This window comes from Heloderma suspectum, chromosome 1 (genome assembly GCF_057233095.1).
Source record: "Heloderma suspectum isolate Gila_16-S chromosome 1, 16-S_ref, whole genome shotgun sequence".
Taxonomy (NCBI): Eukaryota; Metazoa; Chordata; class Lepidosauria; order Squamata; family Helodermatidae; genus Heloderma; species Heloderma suspectum.
The window spans coordinates 163,666,274-163,690,152 of NC_139458.1; the positions used below are offsets into that span (position 1 = coordinate 163,666,274).

The window sequence follows — 23,879 nt, forward strand, 5'->3', positions numbered from 1 at the left end:
ATTAATGTGTGGTCCCAGCCAGTGGTTCTTGGAGAACATGAATAACAGCCAGAAAGCATAAATAGGATTCACAGAAGAGCTTGCCATGTCTTAAATTGTCAGACCACTGTGTGGTTTTCCCAAAGCTATCTTGATGATGAGTGCACTTGCTCTATTGATCTCAGTGAGATGAGATCACAGAAAAAATGTATTTAAAAATGTTGTCAATGGTCTATACATATGCTAATTTGTGCTTGTATCTTCTTGGAAGATCAATGACACTCTATTATTAAAGATGAATATATATTGCAATTCTGCATCTGCAATTGGGCCATCATTTGGGTTAAACTATCAGATCGTTTATACGAGTTAAGGGAGACATGATTTGCGGGCTCTTTACCCATTTGTTCCTATTATTTTAAAGCCAATGCTTCATGTTGTAACTTGAGATCCAATGTGTTTCCTACTAATTTATAATAGTTCTGAAAGGACACAATAATCTGATTCACAAAATACTTTAGTAGGCATATTTACGATTAAACTAAATCCATTTAATTGGTTTGTGGAACACAGCTTATATTACACTTTTTTGAGAATCACCAATAGCAGATTTAATAATAAATTGACACTCTTCCTACCTTGAAGTCAGGTAACAATTAATTTCATAGAATTCTGCCAGCCATCTGGGCATGTATTGACTTCTCTTCTGGTGGAGATCAAGATTCATTGCTCTAAGAGTTTAATATTGACTCAAGAGAAGTCAGGTCCAATAGTCATCTTGAAGGACAATCTATCATGAAGTTCTCATTTTGTTACATCCACTCAGCATCTTTTTGTTGTAGATATCTGGATTCTGGACAGTTCTCCTTGCTGTGAATTTTTGAAGCTGCTGATTTTTTTCCAGTCTGAAGGAGATATGAAGTTAAAGATCCATGAGAAATACAATTTACTTCCTAGGAAGATGAAAAATAGCTCTGAAAGAACTAACTATTATCTGTAAAGGATACATCTATTTGCATAAGGCTTTCAACTGCTTAATTTTCTTACCTTCATTAACATTAGATTGCGAAGATGCAAGTAGTCAAAGCCTACTGACCCAAGATGGCAGTTCATTTAATTTTACTAAGTAGCTGCCTTCTGTAAGTAATATCTGGTGTTTACCAGATTGATGAGTCCACCCCACTTGTATCAAGCAGTCATGTGGAAACCTACAGAAAATCAGTATGATATTTATCCAATCTGATTTGTCTTCCCTTAATAAGAATTTTGTAGAATTTCAATTTCAGTTACCATATTAGTATTGGTAGCTAGTGCAAACACATCTAATGGGTGGATAGAATATAAAAGTTATAATGTACAACGTTCTGAAAGAATTACAACGTTCACTTAATTGAGCTGTTATGTTTATTACTAAAGTCAATCAAAATTTGTTTTTTTAAACAACAATTGAGCTGTATCAACACTTAGGAATATTTCCTAATTCAGCTGGCCAGAAGGGGAGTAAGCATATTGGTATGAGCTTGTTGAGCCACATACACAGGGCGATGTAAGCCACCAATGTCAGTTTTGCCACATGAACAGCCAGAAAAAAAAGCAAGTACCATGTCTCTTTCTAAGTTACAAAAATTTCCCTGCCTGGTTTCTTGACTGTATTTCTTGCCTTAGCTGAATGTTTTTGGGGTTTTGTTGTATTTTATTAGTAATGTTGTTTTTGTTGCTGTTGTTGTAACACAATTATCTTAGTTCTTGTTCCTCATTTTGGTTATATACACAGGTTATCTCTATTTTGATGTTTCAGAATATGGCCACGCTGAAAGAAACATAGCTATGACCAACAGCTTTTTGAGATTAAAATATCTGGAAATATTTGCATTTATTTGTGTGTTGGGCTTAAGGAATCAACACCATTTCCCTGAACTAAAGCTTTACATGCACGCAGTGAAAAGTTGCCCACTGAGGCTAGGCTTCTCCTTCCCCCTAACGAAGGGGGTAGTACTGTGCTGAAAATTTCTCCCACATTTTTTTTTTTTACCATTCTCATTCAACTTAACAGAAAAGAAATTGTTTTCAAAAAGAAATTCCAAGGAGAAGAAATTTCAGAGAAATTCTCATGGGTTGGGGTTCTTGTCCTTACTTTACTTAGGGATGTGAGAACCCATCCCAGCTCGGGTTCTCCGGGTGCCTGTAGAAGTGAAGCCTCTGCTCGCTCCCCCCCAGGCCCACATTCGGGCTGCCCACAAGCTCAGCGAGTTGCTCGAACTCACTGCGATCCTGTTTGGTGAGCACCCGCCATTTTGCTGCTTTGTTGTGTGCACAAAAAGGAACTTTTAAAAATCTGCATATTTAAATATGCGCAGCTTGGGGGCCAGGAAAGCTTAATATATGCAATATTAGAGGCATCATGCCTCGAATATTGCACACATTAAGCTTTCCTGGCCCCAAACCGTGCATATTTAAATGTGTGGATTTTTAAGTTCCTTTTTGTGCACACAACAAAGCAGCAAAGAGACGGGCGCTCACTGAACGGGATCGCGGTGAGTCTTGGAGGATGTGAGTGGGGCGCGAGCAGGGGGCAATCGAGGACAGCGGGGGTTGTGGGCAGGGGGGAGACTCTGGAGCTCAGTCGGGCGCCGCAACATCCCTAACTTTACTTATGAGTTGGCCATGGAGCGTGCATGATTGTCCTCTCTTTCATTGTACAGTAATCTCTGTGGGAGTCTGTAGCCTCCTTAGCTTCCCTCACTTCAGTTAAAGCCATCATGAGGAAGACATCATGAGGTAATTCCTTCCATGGGGGGGTTTCAGTTTATGAATAGCAGGTGGCCTGGGAGGCTGCAGAGCAATGGAAAGATGTGTAATAGAGAGAGAAAACACACACAGCACCCTTGGCCACCTCACAGTGATTGTTGTTGTTGTTCTTCAGTTGTGTCCCACTCTTTGTGACCCCATGGACCATAGCACGCCAGGCCTTCCTTTCCTCCACTCTCTCCCGGAGTGTGCTCAAGTCCATATTCATTGCATTGGTGATGCTATCTAGCCGTCTCATCCTCTGCCGTCCCCTTCTCCTTTTGCCTTCAATCTTTCCCAGCATCAGGGTCTTTTCCAGTGAGTTTTCTCTTCGCATTAGGTGGCCAGTATATTTGAGCTTCAGCTTCAGTATCTGTCCTTCCAGTGAGCAGTCGGGGTTGATTTCCTTTAGGATTGCCTGATTTGACCTCCTTGCAGTCCAGGGGACTCGTAAAAGTCTTCTCCACCACCACAGTTTGAAAGCATCGATTCTTCAGTGCTCAGCCTTCCTTATAGTCCAGCTCTCACAGCCATACGTTGCTACTGGGAAAACCATAGCTTTGATTATACAAACCTTTGTCGGCTTCTTACTATGTCAATGCTTCTTACTATGCTGTCTAGGTTTGCCATAGCTTTCCTCCCAAGGAGCAAGCGTCCTTTAATGTCATGGCTACAGTCACCGTCTGTAACGGTGTTGAGTTTAATGTTGAGTTTCAAACCAGCTTTTGCACTCTCCACTTTCACCCTCAACAAGAGGCTCTTCAGATCCTCTTTGCTTTCTGCCATTAGGGTGGTATTGTCTGCATATCTGAGGTTGTTGATAATTTTCCCGGCAATCTTAATTCCGACCTGTGATTCATCCAACCCGGTGTTTCTCAGATGTACTCTGCATATAAGTTAAATAAGCAGGGCGACAATATACAGCCTTGACGTACTCCTTTTCCAATTTTGAACCAATTGGTTGTTCCATGTCTGGTTCTTACTGTTGCTTCTTGACTCTCGTACAGGTTTCTCAGGAGACAGGTTAGGTGGTCTGGTACTCCCATCTCTTTAAGAATTTGCCACAGTTCGTTGAGATCCACACAATCAAAGACTTTAGCGTAGTCAATGAAGCAGAAATAGGCGTTTTTCTGGAATTTTCTTGCTTTCTCCATCATCCAGCGAATGTTGGCGATTTGATCTCTAGTTCCTCTGCCTCTTCGAAACCCCACTTGTACTTCCGGTAGTTCTCGGTTCACATACTGCTGAAGCCTAGCTTGTAGGATTTTGAGCATCACCTTGCTGGCATGTGAAATGAGCGCAATTGTACGGTAGTTTGAACACTCTTTGGCATTGCCCTTCTTTGGAATTGGAATGTAAACTGACCTTTTCCAGCCTTGCGGCCATTGTTGAGTGTTCCAAATTTGTTGGCATATTGAGTGCAGCACTTTAACAGCATCATCTTTTAGGATCTTTAATAGCTCAGCTGGAATACTGTCATCTCCACTAGCTTTGTTGTTCGTAATGCTTCCTAAGGCCCATTTGACTTTATTCTCTAGGATGTCCGGCTCGAGTTCAGTGACCACACTATCATGGCTATCAGGGACATTCAGATCTTTCCTGTATAGTTCTTCTGTGTATTCTTTCACTTCTTCTTATTCTCTTCTGCTTCTGTTAGGTCCCTGCCTTCCTTGTCCTTTATTATGCTTGTCTTTGCACAAAACGTTCCTTTGATATCTCCGATTTTCTTGAAGAGATCTCTAGTCTTTCCCATTCTATTGTTTTCTTCGATTTCTTTGCATTGTTCATTTAAGAAGGCCTTCTTGTCTCTCCTTGCTATTCTCTGGAACTCTGCATTCACCTGAGTATATCTTCCCCTTTCTCCCTTGCTTTTCACTTCCCTTCTTTCCTCAGCTACTTGTAAAGCCTCATCAGACAGCCACTTTGCTTTCTTGCATTTCTTTTTCTTTGGAATGGATTTAGTTGCTGCCTCCTGAACAATGTTACGGACTTCCATCCATAGTTCCTCAGGCACTCTATCAGGTCTAATCCCTGAAATCTATTCCTCACCTCCACTGTATATTCATCAGGGATATGATTTAGTTCATACCTGAATGGTTTAGTGGTTTTTCCTACGTTCTTCATTTTAAGCCAAAATTTTGCAAGAAGCAGCTCATGATCTGAGCCACAGTCAGCTCCAGGTCTTGTTCTTACTGACTGTATAGAGCTTCTCCATCTTTGGCTGCAAAGTACATAATCAATCTGATTTCGATATTGACCATCCGATCATATTGATGTCCATGTGTAGAGTCACCTCTTGTGCTTTTGGAAAAGAGTGTTTGCTATAATCAGTGTGTTCTCTTGGCAAAACTCGATTAGCCTTTGTCCTGCTTCATTTTGTACACCAAGGCCATGCTTGCCTGTTATCCCGGTGATTTCTGGACTTCCTACTTTAGCATTCCAATCCCCTATGATGAAGAGGACATCTTTTTTTGGTGTTAGTTCTAGAAGGTGTTGTAGGTCTTCATAGAACCGATCAACCTCAGCTTCTTCAGCATCAGTGGTTGGGGCATAGACTTGAATTACTGTGATGTTGAATGGTTTGCCTTGGATTCATACTGAGATCATTCTATCGTTTTTGAGATTGTACCCCAGTACTGCTTTTCCCACCTTTTTGTTGACTATGAGTGCTACTCCATTTCTTCTAAGGGATTCTTGCCCACAGTAGTAGATATAATGGTCACCTGAATTAAATTTGCCCATGCTTGTCCATTTTAGTTCGCTGATTCCTAAGATGTTGATGTTCAATCTTGCCATGTCATGTTTGACCACCTCCAGCTTACCTTGATTCATTGATCTTATATTCCAGGTTCCTAAACAATATTGTTCTTTACAGCATCGGATTTTCTTTTCACCACCAGACACATCCACAGCTGAGTGTCCTTTCGGCTCTGGCCCAGCTGCTTCACTCTTTCTGGCACTACTTGGAAATTCCCTCTGCTCCTCCCCAGTAGTATATTGGACAACTCCCGACCTGAGGGGCTCATCTTCTGGCATCATATCTTTTAGCCTTGTGATACGTTCCATGGGGTTTTCTTGGCAAGAATACTGGAGTGGGTTGCCATTTCCTTCTCCAGTGGACCACATTTTGTCAGAACTCTCCACCATGACCTGTCCGTCTTGGGTGGCCCTGCACGGCATAGCTTATGGCTTCACTGAGTTACGCAAGCCCCTTTGCCACAACAAGGCAGTGATCCATGAAGGAGTACAGTGATTAGATAAGATCAAAAATAAAAGAAATTCAAAATTCTGCCTTGGAAAAGCGGAAGCCTCAACATAGTTGATACTGTTGCCTCTTCCAGGAGCAGTGCAGTAAACCAAAGAGCCTTAGGAAAAAAGAAAGAACTTGTGCTACAACCCCTGCCAATAGTGATCCCTATCTGTGAGAACACGTTGGAGAATTACTTCTTCCCTAGGAGAACTTTGGTGAAATTTTCCCACCAATTTCCCTGGCCACACATTTTGAGAATGTTGAGAAGCCATTTGTGCATAGCTCTAGAAGGGGGCAGCTTCCCATGAACTGAAGACACTTTTTCAGGGCCATGAGCATATCAGAACCCCGTGCACCTCCATGGAATGACCATATGAGGTTTAGCGGTTGTAGTCTAGTAATCCAGCAGAGCTGGTTCCAGATGCATTATGGACTCTGCTGTTGTGGAGTTTGGAGAGGGAAAGAGTCCTGTGCTGTAGTGGATTTTCCCATATTGTAGTTCCCTGTGTACCTGCAAGGCTGTGCTCTTACTATAACATAAGGCCCATGGCCAAATCCAAACCACTAGGATCCCAATCCAACCCTCTGGGATTATCCAGATGGCCACACTCCCTTCCCCTGGCCCCACCTTTGTTCTCCCAACCATGGTGGTTTGTTGGCATGTGTGTGGTTTTTTCCATTCTAAAGGTTGAAATGTATCTCAAAAAGACTTAGTTACTGACAGTAACAGCTTTAAGTTAAACTATGGTAGATTTTTTGGTAGTTTGGCTGCTCCCACCACTGGAATGTGGCCCCCAAGAACTTCTTTGAAATTGAATTTGGCCCCCAGACTGAATGAGGTTGAACACCCCTGCTACAACAGGCTTTGCATTTCTTAGGAAGTGGTTGGGACTGATAATGGTTCCTTTGCAATTTCCCATTCTTAAGAAGACTTCAAGGGAGTAACTAATAAGGTTGTCTGGCTAATGTACTAAGAACATTTCCTCAGTATTATTGTAACAAAGGTTTATTACTGAGATCTGTTGCATTTCATGCTTTTCTCATTTGATTTCATTTCTGATCCTCCCCCCCCCCCCAATATCTGAAACATTTTGCCCAGTTTTCTTATGCAGAGAATTAATGTTATCTATTCTGCTAATATTGTGGGTGTTTTCCAAAATAAATAGCTTGTTGCCAAAAGGCATTGCAAAACAGTGTCAACATGGTTTCAGCAACATGGCTAATATTGCTTTCTTATAGTTCAAACTGAATCCGTTTGTGATGATAAAATGCAGTGAACCTGATTTGCTTGCCTGCTTGCCAGTGAATTACCAGAATGATAAATTATTTTGCAAAGTCTAATGCTGAAGGGCATATTAAGAAATGCATGAGGCTCTTCGAAAGGGAATAACTTGATGGTTAAAAGGGGCTAATATTTATCTTGCGCTTTCTGCCTTTTGAGAACCTATAGAAAAGGGCTGTTTACTTTAGAAGTAAGGTGAATTGGATTTCTGCCAACTTGGTATAGTCCCTAAATGATTATGTCAAAGGCAATATTGTTTTTGAAAAATAAGCAGCTTAAAAAAAATCTTAATAGAACTTCAAATTGGTTTTGAATTAAATGTGAGTAATTGCCATTTAATTATGGAGTTATATCCGACAAGTGACTGAGAACCAAGATGTTTATGTGTTTCGTTCATTCTTGACATTTCTGCATTTCTGCTTGCCCCATGTGAATCCTGTGCATTATTGTGTGTTGGAATTTTGAGCACACAAACATGTTGAATCAAAACATTACAGATCCTGCTTATGTTAACATAAGATAAAACCTGAGTACATCGGTTGGACTCGATGGCCTTGTAGGCCCCTTCCAACCCTACTATTCTATGATTCTATGAGTAGAGCTGTGTAAGAATGCAGACAAAGGAATCTAATTTTTAAGTTGCCTGATATTTACCAGAAAAATTACACACACGCACAAAATAAAGCAATTGGCAAAACAGGAACAAATGTATACACTAATTTCTATCAAATGTTTTAGCTTCCACCTTCCTCAGTGATAGTGAACCATCACTGACGAAGGCGGAAACTGAAACCTTTGATAGAAATCGAAGGACATACATTTATTCCTGTTTTGCCACTTGCTTTATTTTATTTTATAATAGTATTGATTCTTATCGTGGTTGGTCACATCCCTCAGGGATCCAGGGTCTGTCTGATTGCATGGGGGTTTTGTTACTTTGTCTGTATATAATATTTTTTGTCAGTAGTACTGAAACAGTAGCACTGAAAAAGTAAGTCAGCTTTTGACTTAAAGGCAAGATGTCTTTCACTGATTTCTCCATATCTAGTGCAGTCTTGCACACCTGAAAAGCTGTTCCTGAGGTTGGGGTACTGTTTGCAACACTGTAAGATATGGTATGGGCCCAGCAGCGAATGATTTACTCAAGACCATCTTCCTCTCCTGCCCATAGAGCAACTATTTTTTTTTTTTTTTGCCAGGGCTTATAAGAATAAAGTTCAACTCAATAATCATTCATTCATTTATCTAGTACCATCAACACAGGAGAAACAACAACTAGAAAGCCAGTGTGGTATAGAGTGTTGGGCTGGGACTTGGGAGATCCAGGTTCTAGTCCCCACTTGGCCATGAAGCTTACTGGGTGACTTTGGGCCAGTCACTGACTCTCAGCCTAACCAATCCTACAGGGTTGTTGTGAGGATAAAATGGAGAGGAGGAGGATAATGTGTATGCCTTGGGCTCCTTGGATGAAAAGGTGGGATATAAATGTAACAAACAAATAATAAAATAAACACAGGAAGGTTGGAGAAGTGGAGACAGGGTGCACGCTGAAGGAATATGCAATTGTTTCAGTTCTGTGTGTGTTGGCTTTTGTACAGCCTAAAGTGCATTAGAGCATTAGAAAAGTTGAATTTTGAGGAGGGATTTGAAGGATGCCAGAGAGGTGGCATCACACAGCATGGAGAAAGGGTGGAAATAGGAGACTTCCGGACAGCTGAGGGTGGTGGAGGTGGAGGAACAAAGATCCTGGGCAGGGATGTATCAGGCCATGAAGGGCTCTGAAGGTAAGGAGAAGGAGTTTTGCTGGCTAGATTGATAGATTAGAGATGTAGTAAGGTCTTCCCATAGTTCAATAGCTGTTTTTCAGTTTAGAATGTACTATGATCCCTGACGAAATCAAGGGATATTGTAATTTATTAATTTAAATAGATAACGCTCAGATGTAATGCTCATCAGGAACACCATTTATTGTGGTTATTACTCAGTTGTGAGCTTGAATTCTGAAATAGTTTTGATTGTTCCTGGGAGAATACATCTGTACCACATTCCAGAATTCTTTACTATTTGAATGTGCTATATGTTCATTTTCAGGTATAATCATTTTCTCTCTTTGTGTGCATTTTCTCTTTTTTCTCAAGTGAATAGACCTGTTGAAAAAAAGCTGTGTCTTGATCCTGCTCCCTCAGCTTCTGAACTGTGCAGTATTCCGTGCCCTCCTGAGTGCCTGGTTTCTTCATGGTTGGCCTGGGGCCCTTGCATTCATGAAAACTGCCAAGAAATTCACGGGCGAAAAGGTGCATTCAAACCTATTTTCTAAATGTGTGGGGATGGATGTAAGAGCGACTTGCTGTATTTTGAAATGGCAGCTGATCAAACCTGAGTCAAAGCCATTAAAAAAACCTGTAGTTCCTTTATGAAACGTTGCTTTATATTAACTGAATTATTTCTGCCTATTTAAAGATCTGTCAGTCCTGTGGGTAGCGGATGACTACTCATCCCCCATTACTTACTGATATGGACAGACAACATGTCTACAAATGTGTAATCTGAATTCAAAAATATACAAAATGTATTCTTCTATTATTAATAAACCTATATGGTATTATTAATAAATCTAGCTCTGGAATGTATGGTCCTTTACATAGGATGGTGTGCATGAGCCAAGCTTCCTTCATAGAATGCCAAAACATGGTTTAACATTATGCATGATGTAACTTGGCAAATCTGGAATGGTTTCTTTTTTTAACCAATTTGATTTTAAAGACATAGGGCCATGCAAAACATAGCAGAACTGCCTAGCTGAAGACAAATGAGTGGCAAATGTTTGAGGATTTTTTCCCCATCGCTATAAATACTCCATTTATTCATCCTTAGGACAGACCATAATTTGAAAGTTATGCAATAGTCTTATGTGTCTTATTTCTTTCCTTATTAGATAAGACTTTATAAATTGCTTCGTTTTCCCCACTGTAGGTTTCAAATTGAGGCATAGACATATTATTGTGGAACACATGGATACTTCTGGCAATTGTCCGCACTTGATAGAATCAATTCCATGTGAATATCCAGTGTGTTATGACTGGATTATTTCAGAAGGAGTCTGTTTACCTTATAATGGAATATGTGGGCAAGGAAATCGTGTGCTTCATGCTCAGTGCAAGAACTACAAGGGTATGTGGAACAAATTGTATCTCATTTAAATGCATACATATTCAAAGAGATTTTATAATAACTATCTATTATGCAGAATTTCATGATGCACAGCCTCCAGTCTTGGATAAAAATTTCTCTAAAGTTTATGACTTTATTATGCTCTGGCTTTTGGTCTTAAGTGATTTGTTATCTTAAATACTGATTGCTGCCAGTCACTTCTTATAACATGCCATTCCACCGTCTTTGTGGAATCCTATGAAACCCTAAGTGCCGCAGTATAAGAAACTCTTAACTGCCGCATAACTGTGAGTTAGGCCCCAAAGTGAAATTGTCAAGTCTGGGTCCTACCTTAGAATGGAAGAAGAGACATGCCAGAGCCCTGCCCCTTCCAAAAACAAGTGTTTCCATTCATTTTGGGGATTGCCGCTGAAAGCACTATATCATGTCACACAAGTGGTAGGGGCCGCGTGTGGACCTGGCCCGGCGGGGCTGGCCACATGCAGAAGGCCCCAGTTGGATAGTGCCCCTGGCTTGGAAACCAGTTGGTGGCAAGGTAGAGTAAAACTCTTTTACATAAATAGTTCTGTCTAAAATGAATGACAGAATTTGCCCTTTTGCATTCCTGTAAACTTCACACTTAAAATATTTACACAACTCTCTGGGTCACCCATTTTCTCCCCTCATTATAACACCTTTTTAAAAAGTGTACTCAAGGAATGCACTGTTGCTTGTCACTGCTGATTTATGTAACAAGATTCTGATGCTATGTAAATGAAAACATTGTGCTGAGTAACGTGATATTTACTTTGCAGCATTTCAGATCTAGAATGTGTTTAGTTTACATCTTGTTAATAATGAATATGCACACATTTTTATATGAAGTTTGCAAACAAGCAGCGGCTGATTTTTTTTCCTACCTGCAGTTTGAAATGCATCCAAATGCTTCATCATTTTTGATGAGGTCAATGTTGTCAGATCCCAGGATTGTATTACAGAAGGGCACAATTCTCCAGCCTTTAATCATATAGAAGAGTGCCATAATTTTAGAACCTGCCAATTTAATCTCCTGTCTGAAACACAGAAGTGCCTTCAGTGACATGGTGTTGAAAAGTTGCTGGGAAGAAACAAGTGAGGTTAATTATCAATTACTATGTGAAATATGTAGTATGTCTCTATCCTGTCCTTCTCCTTTCCCCAGCTGTTGATCATATCAGGGTTTTCAGCCCCATTTTAAACCTTTGGAGCACTGGTCTCATCAGTGGTACAGCTAGATCATTTTAGACTCTGGACTTAATGGTTCTGTGAGGGACCCCTTTCAAATAGTCATGTGTATTACTTCCCACCCCACCACCCCAGAGGCTGCAATCCTATATCCACTTATCTGGGAGTAAGTAAGCCCCATTGAAATTAATGGGACTTCCATCTGAGCAGAAATGTATAGGATTGTATTATAAGTGATATAATTAGATCCTATGCATATTTACAGAAGAAAGTCCCACTGTGTTCAATAGAGCTTATTTGAAGGTTTTCCACTATTTCCCCTGGAGCTAGGTTGATCCAAACCAGACTGTTTCCATAATTATTTCTAGAGAAAACTCTCTCCCTTTAACTTTTAGAAGAGTTTAGACACATCATGCCCAGCATGTTGATTTCCCCAACATGCCTCTGGGCCCATGTGGCCTTCTAGAGGCTCTTTGGAGGAATCAACTATCTGGGCGGACTGCAGCTTCGCCTCTGTAGCATGCCTGAATTGTTCTAAAAGTTTAAGGGAAGAAAGAAAGAAAGAAAGAAAGAAAGAGAAAGAAAGAAAGAAAGAAAGAAAGAAAGAGAAAGAAAGAAAGAAAGAAAGAGAAAGAACGGGTGCTGCTGGCTGTGGGGAGAAAGAGGAGAGCAAGTAGAGTGCCGAGCATGAGGAGAAGAGCAAGAGGAGCACCAGAAGGAAGCACTGGAGATCCAGAGGGGAGACTGGTTTGGGGGCTCTCAGCACTGCGGAGCCCTAGACCTCCACCTGATAGTCCAGCTATAGCCATACCACTGGTCTTACTGGCTTTACAATTTGATTAACTAACTAGTTAAATCAGAGATTGCTGTGGACCCCAGCAGCTGTTTGAAGTATTTGTAAAACTTTTCTAGGAAACCTGAATGACTTCATACTAAGCATGGGGTCAGTTGCCCTGTGGTGTTTCATCTCTGGCCTCCCTTTCCAATTAAAAAAATACATTTAACTTACTAAGCTATCAGAAGTCTAACTTTCCCCTGTTGAAATGATTGTGGAAATGAAACTACCAAATGCCTAAGCTACCTGAGGTCCACTCTTTGCCCAGCAACTTCTCAAAATAGAGTAGGAAAAACCTTAGCATTTTCCCTGTATCATAAATTTAACTTTTATGTGGTTCCATCATTGCAAAAGCACTGGAGCAGATTTTACTATTGTACGTATTCTGTACATTTCTAGGGTACAACCCCCCCACACACAAAAAACAAACAAAAAAACCCCTATACAAAGCCTGGATCCACTGGAACCCGGGCATACATTTTACCCTAGGAGCAAAATTAACTCCCAAGTTGGCTTTATCTTGACACATGAGTTAATATTCTCATAGTGCAAATTTGCAATAATAATTTCTTATCTTCTAATTAGTTGGTTCCAGATTTAGTCATACTTAGAGTAGTAGACCCATTGGAATCAATGGGACTTAAGTAGACGTGTTTTAAGTTAATCATTATTTACTATGAGCCCAGTATTTTACCTAGGCCGTGTTTCCATGACAATGGAAGGAGAAGCTAATGGAGGAGTACTGGATTTTTAAAAAGGAATTGGCTTTGCTGCGAGCAGGGCTCCATGCGCAGGTTCTCCACAGCAGTAAAAATCGCTTCACAGAACATACTTCTTGGTAGGGTTGGGGGTTGAAGTGAGCATCATCTGACTGGAAGGGGCTACCCAGCCAATTAGAGAGGCTCCCCCCCTCTCCCCCTGTTTCTCCTTTCCCCTGAAAGTCCAGATGCACCTGCATTTCAGGACCAGTCTCACTGAGCACAGTGGGAGCTACTTCCGAGTAGCTTGTGCTAGGAAAGGGTGGGGGAGAACACAAAGATGGAAACCAGCCCCCATTTTAACCCACAGGATATCTGTAACGAATTTGGCAGACAAGCCTCAAACAGAGCCTCAAGCTTCCTAAAGCCTTGCTGTGCTTTGGGGGGAAGTACTTACTTCCTATGTGCGCAGACAAGCCTGAAATGGAGCACAAAGCTTCCTAAAGTCTTGCTGTACTTGATCGCTGTAACGGAGGAGGGGGGAAGTACTTACTTCCTATGTGCGCATTTGGCAGACAAGCCTCAAAAGGAGTCCCAAGCTTCCTAAAGCCTTGCTGTGTTTGATTGCTGTAACGGGGGGTGTGTGTGTGTGTGTGCGCGCGCAGTACTTACTTCCTATGTGCGCATTTGGGAGACAAGCCTCATTGAGCACAATGGGTGTTACTTCTGAGTAGACACTACTTGGTTTGTGCTGGGAAACACAGGAAACACCCCTTGACTGGCGTCACGGTGAAAGGCACAGCCCTGAGCAGGGCTAGCATGCCTGAGGTTAATGCGGGGATTGGGACACACAGCAACTATACTGGGGAGAACCCGACTTGAGGAAAAGAATCAGACTTTAAGCAGTCTTAGGAAATCCAGGTTTCCCCTGATAAGCTCCATGCTGGCTGCTGGATGGCTATGACGTCATGTATCCCTAACGACCTCTACATGCAGCCGGCTCGGAGTATATCACTGGTGGAAACAGGCCCCTAGACATTTTTTGTATCTGTTTTGCTTCCTCTTCTGTTAACTTTGTGGGGTCCAATGTACCTCAGTACTTTTCTGTGCTAGGCTATATTTATGGAATGTGATATCTGTCTGTCCGTCTGTCTGTCCGTCCGTCCATATTTAAATGAGCTGGTTTGAAATTAGTCATCTTTATTTCTAGCAAGGACTTTAAAGGGGCCTATTGGAGGAGGGTCACACAAACTAAATAATAATCCGCAGTGGATTCTGAGTGCCACTGAGTGCCATTTTTTGGTAGGAAGGCAGGGTATAAATCAAATAAATGAATGAATGAATGTTATAGTTAGGCTTTCATAATTTCTTATATATCTTGGTTCCTATGAAAATATTTCCTGTTGTAAACATTGAAGACCTAAATAATTAATATTAAGGTTCCCTAATTTATGGAAGACTGAACGTTTCTTGTAGTTATATATTTATTAATTAATATTAATTATTAATTACATTTATATCTTGTCTTTCCCTCCAAGGCAGTGTACATAGTGCTCCCCACATCTTATCCTCGCACCAACCATGTGAGGTAGGTTAGGCTGAGAGATAGTAACTGGCCCAAGATCACCTAGTAAGATTCATGGATGAATGAGGATATGTGCAGTATAACTGTATTGAGTATTCACCTTGTGCACATTGATGAAGCGCTGTTGGAAGGAAAAGGGGTGTGTCCCCCCCAAAATAAGCTTTCTCAACGTCATGAGCTTGATGCCAACAACCAACAATGTGTATTTTCCCTATCAGATATGCTGTTCTTCCTTTACTCCAAGGATGCTCAGCCATCAAGCCTTAGAGGCTGAATCTATGGCCCACCATGGCTACCCAAGGTGCCCTGCCCATTCTTAGGTGGCATGATTGTACTGGCAAAGAGGGTGTGAGAGGGTGTGAGAGGTTGAACAGCTGTTTGGCAAGCTGTCAGGAACCCAGTTGAATGGAGCATGCAGAGAAGGTCATACCCATGCACTCTATTCCCCAGCAGAGTCACCCAATGCAGCCAGAATCACTGTATAGCAGCAGTAAATCCGTAATCCAAATCAGGATTGCTGGGGAGTGAAAAGGCTTTAGCTTTCCTCTTCCCTGGTGACCCCATCCTGAGAGTAATCCCATCCTGTATGTATGTATGCATGTGTGTGTGTATGCGTGTGGCCTGCCGACCCACCACCTGGCACTGCATGTGGATCAGATTGCCAAGCTTATCCCTCGTCGTTGTATTCTGTTGTGAAATAGTCAAACTTTATGGAAACAGACAGACTCGTCAACATTCTTCTGACATGTCTGCCCTCAAAACAGTTATTTCACTATGTGCTTCTGAGCTTGGGTTCTAATTCATGTTCCAAATGATGGATGATTCTGGTAGGCTTTTTTTTTTTTAGAGACTCATAGTTGATTTTGATATTAGGTAAGAAATCCTGGATGTCTGGCTGAAGTAAGAGCCTGATTGAAGCCATTCTTCTTTTGTACAAAATATTATGTGGAAGTCCTTTTTGGATTTCATTGGACATTTTCCTTAATGCTGTTGTGACTACTGAGCATTTGTTTCCCCTGCCTGCCCTATCCAAATATGGAAAGAATTCACAATGCATATTGTGATAATTTTGCTGCTTATGCAGAGTGTGCTATAGGATCCCAAAGTGAGTCCTTGTATAGTCCTTGTAGTGGCAATTGCCCAATAACTCCATCAAATGCTACAAGTGCATACATATTCAGCATTGCAAACTATGTGTAGACTTGCCAAACTATGTCCACACTTGCTGAGTAAAATAACTGAACTATACTCTGCTGGAAAACAACTCCCTTATTCCTTGATGAATGTAGTATTCCGCAAACAACTGTATTTAAGAAGGGACATCTATGGATGCTCTACTTGGTTCTTTTGTATGCTCTCTCTCTCTCTCTCTCTCTCTCATACTTCACATCTACCAATGGCAATTATTTAGGAATCTATTTTCATTCCCTGAAGAATTAATCCATGTATCTATTCTAGTTTGGGATACATCACAAGGGGCATGGGACAGGAGAGGAGAGAGTTATGAATTGCAGAGTAGAAGGACTTCCCAATGATCAGGAGGGGAAAATAATCTGATTTATCTCACAAACATCCCACTTTCCAAAAGAGCTAGAGAGTCTCTCTATGGCCTAGAGTAGGGGCATCAAATCTATTTCAGCCCAACAGCCAAATTCAGTTTTGGAGAAGCTCTTCAGTGATTGCATTATAGTGGTGGACGGGGCCAAAGGAGAAACAAGATGGGGGCAAAATGCCAGAATATTTTAGTTACTCTTACTTCCAGTAACTAAGCCTTAGGAGAGGCATTTCAGGCTTTAAAAAAAAAGGGGGGGGAGAGAATCCACACAAAAGCCTGGAAACTACTAAATAATCAGTTCAGGGGACAGAGGTGGCAGGGGGGGTGGCCATCTGAGAAATCCCAAGGGGTCAGATTGGGACCCCAGGTGGGCCAGAGTCTGAGATCCAAGATACCTTGTTTAGAGAAAGTAAAGGATGGTCCACACGTGCATGTTTTTTATCACTTGATTGCTCAGAACTTGATGATTGTCAGCCAAATATGTGAAGAGCCTCCACTGAACAGGGTTTGAGCAGAACTCACTTGCTATGAGAGTTCTCTTGGTGGTTATTAATCTGTGAACGTTAAGTTGAGCATCTATGCACTTAAGAGATGAACTATGCCTGTATTCACTTGTCCTTAGAAATAAAGTACGTACACAAACCTTAAGATCTCTTCAGAAGTCCTACTCCAAGTGCCCCTGCCAGATATGATGAGGCAAGTGATCACTAAGGAGAGGGCCTTTTTGGTTGTGGAACAACCTCACCAAAGAGGCTCAGCTGGCACCATCTTTATCATCGTTTTGGCATGAGGTGAAGACCGTTTTATTCACCCAGGCCTTTTAATAAAATATGTATTTTTAACCAGAGCCCTTAATTAAAAATTCTGTGTTTTTAGTTTCTGTTATTTTTAACATTTGTTTTAGAATCATAGAATCATAGAATAGTAGGGTTGGAAGGGGCCCATAAGGCCACCGAGTCCAACCCCCTGCTCAATGCAGGAATCCAAGTCAGAGCATCCCTGACAAATGGCTGTCCAGCCTCCTCTTGAAGGCCTCCAGTGTGGGAGAGCCCACCACCTCCCCAGGTAATTGTTTCCATTGTCGTATTGCTCTAACAGTCAGGACGTTTTTCCTGATGTTCAGCCGGAATCTGGCTTCCTGTAACTTGAGCCCATTATTCCGTGTCCTGCACTCTGGGATGATCAAGAAGAGATCCTGGCCTTCCTCTCTGTGACAACCTTTCAAGTACTTGAAGAGTGCTATCATATCTCCACTCAGTCTTCTCTTCTCAAGGCTAAACATGCCCAGTTCTTTCAGTCTCTCTTCATAGGGCTTTGTTTCCAGTCCCCTGATCATCTTTGTTGCCCTCCTCTGAACCCTCTCCAGTTTGTCTGCATCCTTCTTAAAGTGTGGTGCCCAGAACTGGACACAGTACTCCAGATGAGGCCTAACCAGTGCTGAGTAGAGGGGAACTAGTACTTCCCAGGATTTGGAAGCGATGCTTCTATGAATGCAGCCCAAAATAGCATTTGCTTTTTTTGCAGCCACATCACATTGTTGGATCATATTCAGCTTGTGATCGACAACAATTCCAAGATCCTTCTCGCTTGTAGTGTGGTTGAGCCACGTATCCCCCATCTTGTAACTGTGCATTTGGTTACTTTTTCCTAGGTGCAGAACTTGGCATTTGTCCCTATTAAATGCCATTCTGTTGTTTTCTGCCCAGTGCTCCAGTCTACCCAGATCACTTTGAATTTTGTTTCTGTCTTCCAAAGTATTAGCTATCCCTCCCAATTTTGTGTCATCTGCAAATTTGATCAGCATTCCCTGCACCTCCTCCTCCAAGTCATTAATAAAAATGTTGAAGAGCACTGGGCCCAGGACTGAGCCCTGCGGTACCCCACTCGTTACCTCTCCCCAGTTTGAGAAGGTCCCATTGATAAGCACTCTTTGAGTCCGATTCTGTAGCCAACTGTGGATCCACCGGACCGTTGTTTCATCTAGCCCACTTTGAGCTAGTTTGCTCATCAGGATATCATGGGGCACTTTGTCGAAAGCTTTGCTGAAGTCGAGGTATATGATGTCTACAGCATTCCCACAGTCTACAAGGGAGGTGACTTGATCAAAAAATGAGATCAGATTTGTCTGGCAGGACTTGTTTTTGACAAATCCATGTTGGCTTCGAGTAATCACAGCATTGTTGTCAAGGTGCTTCCAGATGGATTGCTTTATCATCTGCTCCAGAATTTTCCCAGGGATTGATGTCAGACTGACTGGTCTGTAGTTCTCAGGTTCCTCCTTTTTGCCCTTTTTGAAGATAGGGACAACGTTAGCCCTCCTCCAGTCATCTGGCACTTCCCCCGTCCTCCATGATTTCTCAAAGAGAATAGACAGCGGTTCTGAGAGTTCTTCTGCCAGTTCCTTTATGACTCTAGGATGCAGTTCATCTGGCCCTGGAGATTTGAACTCATTCAAAGTAATGAGGTGTTCCTTGACCATATGCCTGTCGATCTCAGGCTGCAATCCTGCCCCTTCAGTCTGTACTTGGCCTTTGCCAGGGGGGTCATAGACCCTCTTTTGGGAGAAGACTGAGCCAAAGTAGGAATTGAGCACCTCTGCCTTTTCTTTGTCATCTGTTATCATTTTTCCATCCTTATTTAATAGCTGAACCACCATTTCTTTTCTCCGCCTTTTACTATGCACGTAGCTGAAGAAAGCCTTTTTGTTGCTTTTAGCATCCCTTGCTAACCTCAGCTCGTTCTCAGCTTTAGCCTTCCTGACGCCATCCCTGCAATTCTGTGCTATCTGCCTGTACTCTTCCTTTGTTACTTGGCCTTCTTTCCACTTCCTATATGTGTCCTTTTTTGTTTTCAGGTCATCCCTAAGCTTTTTGTGAAGCCACATTGGCTTCTTCTGTTGTATTCCACCTTTTCTTCTTGTTGGAATTGCTTGTGATTGTGCCTTGAGAATTTCCTTTTTTAAAAGCTCCCACCCATCTTGGACTCCTTTTCTCGCTAGCATCGCTTGCCATGGGACCTTACTGATCATTGTTCTGAGTTTATGAAAATCAGCTTTCCTAAAATCCAGGGTATGCGTTTGACTACACTCAGCTTTTGCTTCCCTTAGAACCAAGAACTCAAGTACAACATGGTCGCTTTCCCCCAGAGTTCCTGTAACTGCTACTTTATCCACTAAGTCATCTCTGTTGGTTAGGATCAAGTCAAGGATAGCCGATCCTCTAGTTCCTTCCTCTACTTTCTGTAGGAGGAAGTTATCTGCCACACAAGTCAGGAATTTCCTGGAGGGGCCATGTTTTGCAGAATTTGTCTCCCAACAAATATCGGGGAAATTGTAGTCCCCCATTACTACTATATCATGCTTCCTTAAAACATTGGCTATTTGCTTTTCAAAAGTTTCATCCTTGTCTTCTCCTTAATTGGGTGGCCGGTAGTAGACTCCGACCACCAGGTTCCTTTTATTCTTTGCTCCATTTATTTCAACCCAGATGCTCTCGATGGGGCTACCAAGCTCCTCCTCCTGTATTTCTTTGCAGAGATATGTATTTTTCACATACAGTGCAACCCCACCTCCCTTTCTGTTCCTCCTGTTCTTTTTGAACAAGTTATATCCTTCAATTGCTGTATTCCAGTCATGAGAGTCATCCCACCAAGTCTCAGTTATACCTATCAGGTCATAATTTCCCTCTTGTATTAAGAGTTCAGGTTCGTTCTGTTTGTTTCCCATACTTTGGGCATGAGTATATAGACATAGAAGACCATGTGCTTCATAGTCTGGCTTTCTTCCTACATGTGTCTGAAGACTATTATTGGGCGCTATAAGAGCTGTTCTCTCCATTGCAGTGCATGCGCCTAGGTGCACTGTTACCCCCGACTTTACATCTCCCTTCCCCGTAGGATTCAGTTTAAAGCCCTCCTGATGAAGTTCTTCATGCTGTGGCCAAACACATTCTTCCCATCCTTTGTGAGGTGCAACCCATCCCTAGCCAACAGCCCATCTTCCAGGAAGTATAGCCCGTGGTCCCAGAATCCAAATCTCTCTCGTCGGCACCACCTTCATAGCCAGTCATTCACCCAGAGTATTTTTTGTTCCCTTTCTATCCCTCTTCTAACTACAGGAAGGATGGATGAGAAAATTATCTGGGCCCCAAAGTTCTTGAGTTTCCTTCCCAAAGCTTCAAAGTCTGACGTGATCTCTTCATAGCTCCGCTTGGCGGTATCATTTGTTCCCACATGGATGAGAAGAAAGGGATACCTGTCAGTGGGCTTTATGAGTGCAGGCAACCTTTCAGTCACGTCTCTAATCTGTCCTCCCGGGAGACAACATACCTGGCAAGTCCATGGGTCTTCGCGACATACTTGGGTCTCGATCCCACGCAGCAAGGAGTCTCCCACTACTATCACTCTTCTCTTCTTCTTCTTGTAGGCCTGGGTTTCATCGCCTCTGTTTGACTGACCTTTACCCTCTTGCTCACTCTCATGCAGGTTCCCCTGTGATTCTTCCTCTGCAGGCTGTCCTCCAGTGTCATCCGCAAGTACCTGGAATTGGTTCCACAGCTCCACTGCTTCCACTGGTGCAGAGTGGCGTCTAGTTCTTCTTCTCCTAACTGTCACCCTTTTCCAAGGAGTATCCTCTATTCCATTTTTCTTCACCTCAGCATTTCCCACTGCCTCATCTTGCTGTTGCTCTTCAAGCTTCTGGTCTGCCCTTTGCTGCTGTATTTCCCCCATTCTGTCCAAGAACTCTTCGTGTTCTCTTATTCCCCGGAGGGTCGACAGTCGCCGCTCCAGTCCACTTACTTTTTCTTCCAGCAGCGTGATCAACTTGCACTTGTTGCAGGTGTAGGCCATGTTGTTCTCAGGCAAGAAAACAAACATTGCACACACCTTGCAGGTCACCACCACTGGAGAGTCTTGTCCTTCCATAGCCTCTTTTCCCTTTTTGTGTCTAGCTTTGTGATTGTTCTAGACTAGCCTGTGCCTGCTCCTCTACTCAGTAGAGGTTAAAAGCAGAGTCCCACTGGTGTGAAAGTGTGTGTTACAAGACAAATAAATGGAAAAAAGTTAGTTAAAATAAAAAATAAAAATAATTTAAAAAAATGTTAGGGGCCTCCTCCTTGACCTCCCCTGCAACTCCCCTGGCCAACTCCTGTTTGCTCCCCCTGTTCGCTCGCTCTGTTCGCTCGCTCTCTGGGAGCTTGCCTGCTTCTGTAGTCCCTGGACCAGCTGAAGCAGCTTGCTCTGCTCTGCTCAGCTGGGAGGCGGGAAACAGACAGTTTTAATACTGTATTTGAATGTTGTATGTGTTTGTGACCCCTTCATGGATCACTGCCTTGTTGTGGCGAAGGGGCTTGCGTAACTCAGTGAAGCCATAAGCTATGCCGTGCAGGGCTACCCAAGACGGACAGGTCGTGGCAGAGAGTTCTGACAAAATGTGGTCCACTGGAGAAGGAAATAGCAACCCACTCCAGTATTCTTGCCAAGAAAACCCCATGGAATGTATCACAAGGCTAAAAGAGATGACGCCGGAAGATGAGCCCCTCAGGTCGGAAGGTGTCCAATATGCTACTGGGGAAGAGCAGAGGGTATTTCCAAGTAGCGCCAGAAAGAGTGAAGCGGCTGGGCCAAAGCCGAAAGGACACTCAGCTGTGGATGTGTCTGGTGGTGAAAAGAAAATCCGATGCTGTAAAGAACAATATTGTTTAGGAACCTGGAATGTCAGATCAATGAATCAAGGTAAGCTGGAGGTGGTCAAACATGAGATGACAAGATTGAACATCGACATCTTGGGAATCAGCGAACTAAAATGGACAGGCATGGGCGAATTTAATTCAGGTGACCATCATATCTACTATTGTGGGCAAGAATCCCTTAGAAGAAATGGAGTAGCACTCATAGTCAACAAAAGGGTGGGAAAAGCAGTACTGGGGTACAATCTTAAAAATGATAGAATGATCTCAGTACGAATCCAAGGCAAACCATTCAACATCACAGTAATTCAAGTCTATGCCCCAACCACTGAGGCCGAAGAAGCTGAGGTTGATCGGTTCTATGAAGACCTACAACACCTTCTAGAACTAACACCAAAAAAAGATGTCCTCTTCATCATAGGGGATTGGAATGCTAAAGTAGGAAGTCAAGAAATCACTGGGATAACAGGCAGGCATGGCCTTGTTGTACAAAATGAAGCAGGACAAAAGATAATAGAGTTTTGCCAAGAGAACATGCTGATCATAGCAAACACTCTTTTCCAACAGCACAAGAGGCGACTCTACACATGGACGTCACCAGATGGTCAATATCGAAATCAGATTGATTATGTCCTTTGCAGCCAAAGATGGAGAAGCTCCATACAGTCAGTAAAAACAAGACCTGGAGCTGACTGTGGCTCAGATCATGAGCTGCTTCTTGCAAAATTTCAGCTTAAATTGAAGAACGTAGGGAAAACCACTAAACCGTTCAGGTATGACCTAAATCATATCCCTGATGAATATACAGTGGAGGTGAGGAATAGATTTCAGGGATTAGACCTGATAGACAGAGTGCCTGAGGAACTATGGACGGAGGTCCGTAACATTGTTCAGGAGGCAGCAACGAAATCCATCCCAAAGAAAAAGAAATGCAAGAAAGCCAAGTGGCTGTCTGATGAGGCTTTACAAGTAGCTCACGAAAGAAGGGAAGTGAAAAGCAAGGGAGAAAGGGGAAGATATACCCAACTGAATGCAGAGTTCCAGAGAATAGCAAGGAGAGACAAGAAGGCCTTCTTAAATGAACAATGCAAAGAAATCGAGGAAAACAACAGAATGGGAAAGACTAGAGATCTCTTCAAGAAAATTGGAGATCTCAAGGGAACGTTTTGTGCAAAGACGGGCATGATAAAGGACAAAGAAGGCAGGGACCTAACAGAAGCAGATGAGATTAAGAAGAGGTGGCAAGAATACACAGAAGAACTATACAGGAAAGATCTGAATGTCCCTGATAGCCATGATAGTGCGGTCACTGAACTTGAGCCGGACATCCTAGAGAGTGAAGTCAAGTGGGCCTTAGGAAGCATTAGTAACAACAAAGCTAGCGGAGATGACAGTATTCCAGCCGAGCTATTTAAAATGCTAAAAGATGATGCTGTTAAAGTGCTGCATTCAATATGCCAACAAATCTGGAACACTCAACAGTGGCCACAAGACTGGAAAAGGTCAGTTTACATTCCAAGTCCAAAGAAGGGCAATGCCAAAGAGTGTTCAAACTACCGCACAATTGCGCTCATTTCACATGCCAGCAAGGTGATGCTCAAAATCCTACAAGCTAGGCTTCAGCAGTAGGCGAACCGAGAACTACCGGAAGTACAAGCTGGGTTTTGAAGAGGCAGAGGAACTAGAGATCAAATCGCCAACATTCGCTGCATCATGGAGAAAGCAAGAGAATTCCAGAAAAACGTCTATTTCTGCTTCATTGACTACGCTAAAGCCTTTGATTGTGTGGATCACAACAAACTGTGGCAAATTCTTCAAGTGATGGGAGTACCAGACCACCTTACCTG

General features: G+C 42.5%; 1 protein-coding gene across 1 annotated transcript in view; it reads left to right on the forward strand.

Annotated features, from left to right (window-relative positions):
• Positions 1-23,879, forward strand: part of THSD7B (thrombospondin type 1 domain containing 7B) — a 645,752-nt gene that overhangs the window by 274,383 nt on the left and 347,490 nt on the right. The window contains exons 6-7 of the mRNA XM_084829626.1: positions 9,437-9,592; positions 10,272-10,469. Of these exons, the coding sequence (XP_084685752.1) occupies positions 9,437-9,592; positions 10,272-10,469 (354 nt within the window). The remainder of the gene's footprint in view (positions 1-9,436; positions 9,593-10,271; positions 10,470-23,879) is intronic.